We start from the raw sequence: 5,759 nt of genomic DNA on the forward strand, positions 1-5,759 counted from the left end.
AAAGCCACCAGCTGCTCAATATCCTTCACTTCCACTAGAACTTCATCACGGAGAAACTGCATTTGCTCATAGGAATAAAATGGGCATACAGTGCGACTCACACGTCTCTTCTTCCCTTCCATCTCTTCATCACTCTTCTTTTCTAACAGCAGAAATCAAAAGAAAGCTATGAGCAACACATAGCCTAAAACAACCACTTTGCAGAACCTCCTGAATTTCAAAGCAGGCTTTGTTATGCGTATTTTTAACCTGTCATCTATTTAAAAATTATTCAGCAGTAACATTTCCATCTCCAGAGTGGACATTACTCTTGCCAGTTAGATTTAGCCATGTAACATCTTCCAACATTTCTAATACTGAGTTACAGAGACAAGTATCCTTCTGTTGCAGAAGTCCTGACCAACTTAAGGCACTCAGAAAATCCATACAGATCTCAGCATCCTGGCCTGGAGGACAAGAAGAGCAAAAGCACCAAGGATCTCTAGCTCTGCTCCTCCAACCTGCCATTTTCAGCTCCTACCATTCTCTTGCTAGAACTGATTGGCAGAGCACACTGTCTCCAGACTCTCATACCAGCTTCATCAACCATTGCTTCCCCAGGCTGGAAGTGTTCCTACCCTGTTTGTTCTTTTGCATCTCCATGCAGCGGTCATTGATGAGCTGGAGAGCCCCCAAGCGTCGCACCTCCTCATTCACACACAGGTTCTTGGACATGCAAAGAGAGGAAGCAGTAGTGGGTCATTAAGCACTGAGTGTCCCTTCCTGTGCACCCTTTGCTGTAAAATAAAAGACTTCTTTAAAGCAATCTCAGGCCAGATTCCGAAATGGAAAAGTTTATCGGTCAGACATTGTGCACGGTAACTGCTACAAATACGCTCGAAACCCATAAAAACTTAGTGAGGAGAAAAAAAATGAGAAAAGGTCCACTGAGATGGCTCACTGCTACGTAACAGCTTCTAAAATATGCTGCCAGAAGTAATACTAAGAGGATTGCCTTCCCAGCGACTCAGACAGCTGTAATATTCCACATCAGAAGAGGTAAAACAGATTTTTGCATTTACACCAAAGGGTAAACGGCCAAAACACAGCTCACAGAAAAATGTGCATCACACAGATCTGTGTTACGACCCATGACTGCTTTAGTTTTTGAATGGGAGATTCAGTCAATCCCTGAGATGCCTTCTGAGGCGTCACATCCACGCACCTCCTCACAAAATCACTCCTATTAAGTTAACAAGCACTCTGGGTCCCTTGTGAACAATGCAACATACCTGCCTGGATCCCAGCGAGACCAGACGCGTGTCTTTGCCAAATGGACTTTTTTGCACCTCATGCACAAACTGAGACAGCTGGGAGTGAGTGCGGCTGCAGTAGTAAATCTACAATGAGGAAGAACAAAGGGAAGACAAGAAGAACACAGAAGCCAATCCCCTACCTACAACCAATCCTGCAAGGAAGCAGCCAAGCACCTCAGCAAGGTTAATCTTGCTCAAGCTTTCAAAAACACAAGGGAAGGCCTGTGTTTGAGTGTCACCTGACAACTGTTGAGGCCAACAGCCTTATCTTTGCTTTCTCCTATGTATTTGCCTTTGTTTGCATTTAATTTTCCAAGGTCCCTGTAATAGCAGGGACTCACCATTGGAGAGTAATGAAAAATTGTTTCTTGCGGTGTGCTTTTACAGCAAGCAACAGCAAAAATTCAGCAGTGTTAGCAGAGCAGACTACTTAGGGAGACTGCAGTCCAGAAGGAGATGAGCACAGCAGAACTGGTTGCTATTACCAACAAACTTGGCAGTTCTTGGATGCTAGTTCCTAAATCCTTCTGTACCGCTGACTCTGGGGAGGGTGCAAGGAAGCCATAATTCTGCTCACTCCTACACTGTTCTATGAGGTGGCACTATTTACTTTCCTCGTCTCACCTTAGTCACATGCTCTTCTTCCAAATCCTCATCATCTTCTTCCAGCCTAAGAAAAGAGAAAGCTCAGACAGTTTCCTTTCAGCAGATCACCGACAGTTAGAATCAAACGATGCTCTACTACAAGAGAGAGGTCTCAAGAGAGATGGGTATGTCATCTCAAGAAGGGACTCGGATCTTAACAAGTTAAAAGAAAAACCAACTTTTTAGGAATATTGTAAGTGTACACAAACAAGTCAAGCCTTGCTCTTTAAAAGAAAAATGTCTGTAAGGCTGTGTCTTTAGCAACTTCAGGAATTTTTTTTTTCCTTTTAAATCTGGGGCTTCTAAGCCCTGGGCATAAGCTAATCAGTGCTATAGTATTCTTTAGTGAGCTGCTTTATTTATTTTTGTAAAACATTCCCTTTAGAGACAATTTACCACCCTCAAGCTATTGCATAAAGAAAAGCATCAGGAAGATACTCAGCTGCCATAGAGTTCCTCAAAGGCAACAGCAGTTTAATGTTTGATAAACTACATATAAACGAAGTAGTTAAGTATTTTGCAGTTTTCAAGGCAGGAGGATCTGTCTAGATACTAATTAGTAAATTTGTATTTTAAATGTATTTGACTTTTCATGCTGAATTACGGCTTCTGGCTTTCTGCATAACACAAATGTATGAGAGAGAAAAGTGTGCATGGGGTTTTCACACTGAAGATCAATCTTTAGAAAAGTGAACGTCTCTTCCTTTAGAGTAACAAAAGATGCCAGTGGTAATCTGCAGGACTGATAGCTTCCTCTGATGCCCCGAGTTCCATTTTGCTTTTCAAATGCAAGGAACTTGATCTCAAGTTATTCACTCATCATCCAGAGGCATTCTTTGGGAAAGCTGGCATGGATAAAGGCAGGAAGATGCCACACATTTTAAGAAAGACACACTTTCTCAGAAAACACTTCAGGTCACTCTGATCAGTCTAACAAAAGCTTAAAAAAACAAAGCAAAATAAAAAAAAATCCCCCCCAAAGCACCAAACCAACCAAGTAACCAAACAAACCCCCAGAACAACCACTACCTTACACAGCGTGAATGGGGGAGAAACTCCAGATCTGCACAATCACAGGTGAAATCTCTTATCAAGGCAAGCTAAAAATGATACAGAAAATGTTTCCATGGCACAGAACCCCCTCAGTCTGTGTCCTTACCCAGATACCACTTTCTTTTCTTCGTCACTCTCATATTCTGCGAGAATCAGCTCCTCCTCATTGTGATCCAGCTTCTCTAGAGCATCCACTCCAGCTCCCTCTGAAAGAACCTCCTTGCTGAGCTGAAGAAGGCGCTTTGTCTCATCCTCCTCAGATCGCTGAAAGGAACACATGAACACATACAGAAAGAGAGATAGCACACACATCACTTTATGCCATGGACAGGTCAGAAGACAGCACAGCCCCTCACCCGTAACACAGGGAATGGCTTGCTGGGTTAAGCCCCAGCAGGACAAACAAATCCAACAAGGGTGTCTGAAGCTGTTCAGCCCCACAGGATGCAGCTGTTACCGACAGCCAAAGACTCGCCCACACACACAGATGTGAAGGTGGAACTGCAAAGAACCTCCTACGCAAGAGGTCCACTGAACTAATAGATCCTGAAATGACAATATCCAGGTAATGCAGTATTAGTTGCTTGAAGTGACAGGACAAGGGGTAATGGTTTTAAACTAAACCAGGGTAGGTTTAGACTAGATATAAGGAAGAAATTCTTTACAATGAGGGTGGTAAAACACTGGAACAGGTTGCCCAGAGAGGTAGTGGAGGCCCCATCCCTGGAAGCATTCAAGGCCAGGTTGGACGGGGCTCTGAGCAACCTGATCTAGTTAGCGGTGTCCCTGCTCCTGCAGGGGGGTTGGACTAGATGACCTCTAGGGGTCCCTTCCAACCCAAAACATTCTATGATTCCATGATTCTATGATTCTATGAAGTGGCCCATGAAAGACGTCTGCGTGAGAAAAAATAGCATGTAAATAAACCCAACCAACCAAACATAAAAGGACATAATCAAACACTCTCTGTCCATGCTTAAAGCAAGGATAAACCCAGCACCTATTTTAGAATGCAGAGCACAAGACTTTGCTTGCTGTTTTTTCTCCAGCTAATGTAGTTCTTATTCTAACACAGGTCTACCCCTCTACAGAAATTCCATTAAGCTGTTGAAGCATAATTTCCTGATTGACTTTGTGTTCTAATAAAGAAGAGTTAGTTTTTTCAATCTGAAAACAGTCTCTTCCAACTTCAATTAGCATTCTTTTACCACAGCATTACGAAGAAATGCAGTTAGTGAGCACTACAGATGAGATGAATCAATTTTGAACTGCTTTTCCAAATCTCTACAATATTTCTCTCAGGTGCTTTCTTGCCTTTTATCATGCTTCTCATTTCACATGCTCCTCATCCTCTTTTAAAAGATGAAAATTTCTTTGTTCCACTTGTTTTTCATTTGCCATTCACCTCTGAACCTTTGCTATTTCTGCCATATTCTTTTGACAGGAGTTGACCAAAACATAATCCAGCACTTGAGATGAAGCACACTGGAAACTAATGGCCTGGCAGCCTAAGAAGGTCTGCCTGTTTGGGGACCTAAAGTGGGTATTTCTGGGAAGTTTGACTCACACCACCAAAAAGGTCTTAGAGTCAAGAGTACTGAAGCCAGTTCACCCATCTAAATGGCAGGAAAAATGTATCTGTGAACTTCTTGTATATAGAAAAGAGACGTTTCTGAACAACACAATCATGTTTGCAATGAGAGTAAACAAATACAATCATTCCCTAGTGGCAGGCAAAGTACAACCAAGGCTGACCTGGCTTTTTTGGAGGGGTCTTCTGTTCCCATGACCTTAAATTTAATCGGAGTTCTATAAGTTTTATTCCAGAAGTACAGAGTGTTCACACATGCTCATAAAACAGAAAGCTTTCAAAAAAGGAAAAAAAAAAAAACCACTAATGAAAGCTTTTAAAACAAAAGCAGAGGGCCAGAAGGCCGTCAGAACACACACCCTTCCTATCCACACGCAAGTATCATCACAGGAAATTCTCTACGTACAAGTTGTTTTTCACATCTGTACTTTAAAAAGAAAATCTAACAAAAAATTGTGGATGGCCAATTTCAGCAACCTAATACAAAGAGCTCCCCAAACAGATGGGTTGGGAAATTGAGTGAAGTCGCAGATGTCAGCAAGTATGAACAACACGTGAGGTAACCAAATCAGAAAGTTCTCATCTCTGCGGGATAACTCACCTTTCTCTTTGCTGCGTATTTTAACTGCACGTTATGCCGAATTTTCTCAAGGCGATCTTCTCGCTTTTTCCTCCTGATGTGCTCTTCCTAAAATAAAGGGAGAGGGAAGGAAGGATGAAGCGTATTTAGTCCTAAACGCTGGGTGTAATTACTTTCCTATTCCCCGGGTATAAAAAAAAATTAACTCCAAACCAAAACTGTCAGCACACAGTCCCTTTCTCCTGGAGCACTTGCCTATTGTATGTTACTACGTTCAGAGTAATATGGTTTCCTATCTTATGCAACCGACGCCTCGCCCCTCGTAGCTGAAACAAAGTCCTGCAAAAGACAAGGACCACCACCCAACTTTGCCTCACTTGTTTTTCCAGCCATCACCCGGGCTATCAGCCTTCCCGACCCTCACACCTCGTTATGTTACCCGTCCTCTACACAGAGGCGTTTCTCAACCTTTAGCCTGTCCACCATGTCCCGTTCTTCTTTCTTCTGCACAAAGGCCGCAACCCAGTCCGGTTCCCCGGCGGGGCCTCGGCTGTCCGGGCGTCCTGGCTCGGCTGCGGCCCGCTGCTCGCTCCCC

General features: G+C 43.2%; 1 protein-coding gene across 1 annotated transcript in view; it reads right to left on the reverse strand.

Annotated features, from left to right (window-relative positions):
• DDX11 (DEAD/H-box helicase 11) overlaps positions 1–5,759 on the reverse strand; it is a 19,982-nt gene that overhangs the window by 12,379 nt on the left and 1,844 nt on the right. The window contains 7 exon segments of the mRNA XM_009642724.2: positions 9–142; positions 618–705; positions 1,272–1,379; positions 1,920–1,965; positions 3,100–3,257; positions 5,186–5,272; positions 5,633–5,753. Coding sequence (XP_009641019.1) covers positions 9–142; positions 618–705; positions 1,272–1,379; positions 1,920–1,965; positions 3,100–3,257; positions 5,186–5,272; positions 5,633–5,753 — 742 coding nt within the window.

The sequence above is a fragment of the Egretta garzetta genome, unplaced genomic scaffold (genome assembly GCF_000687185.1).
Source record: "Egretta garzetta isolate BGI_Z169 unplaced genomic scaffold, ASM68718v1 scaffold427, whole genome shotgun sequence".
NCBI lineage: Eukaryota > Metazoa > Chordata > Aves > Pelecaniformes > Ardeidae > Egretta > Egretta garzetta.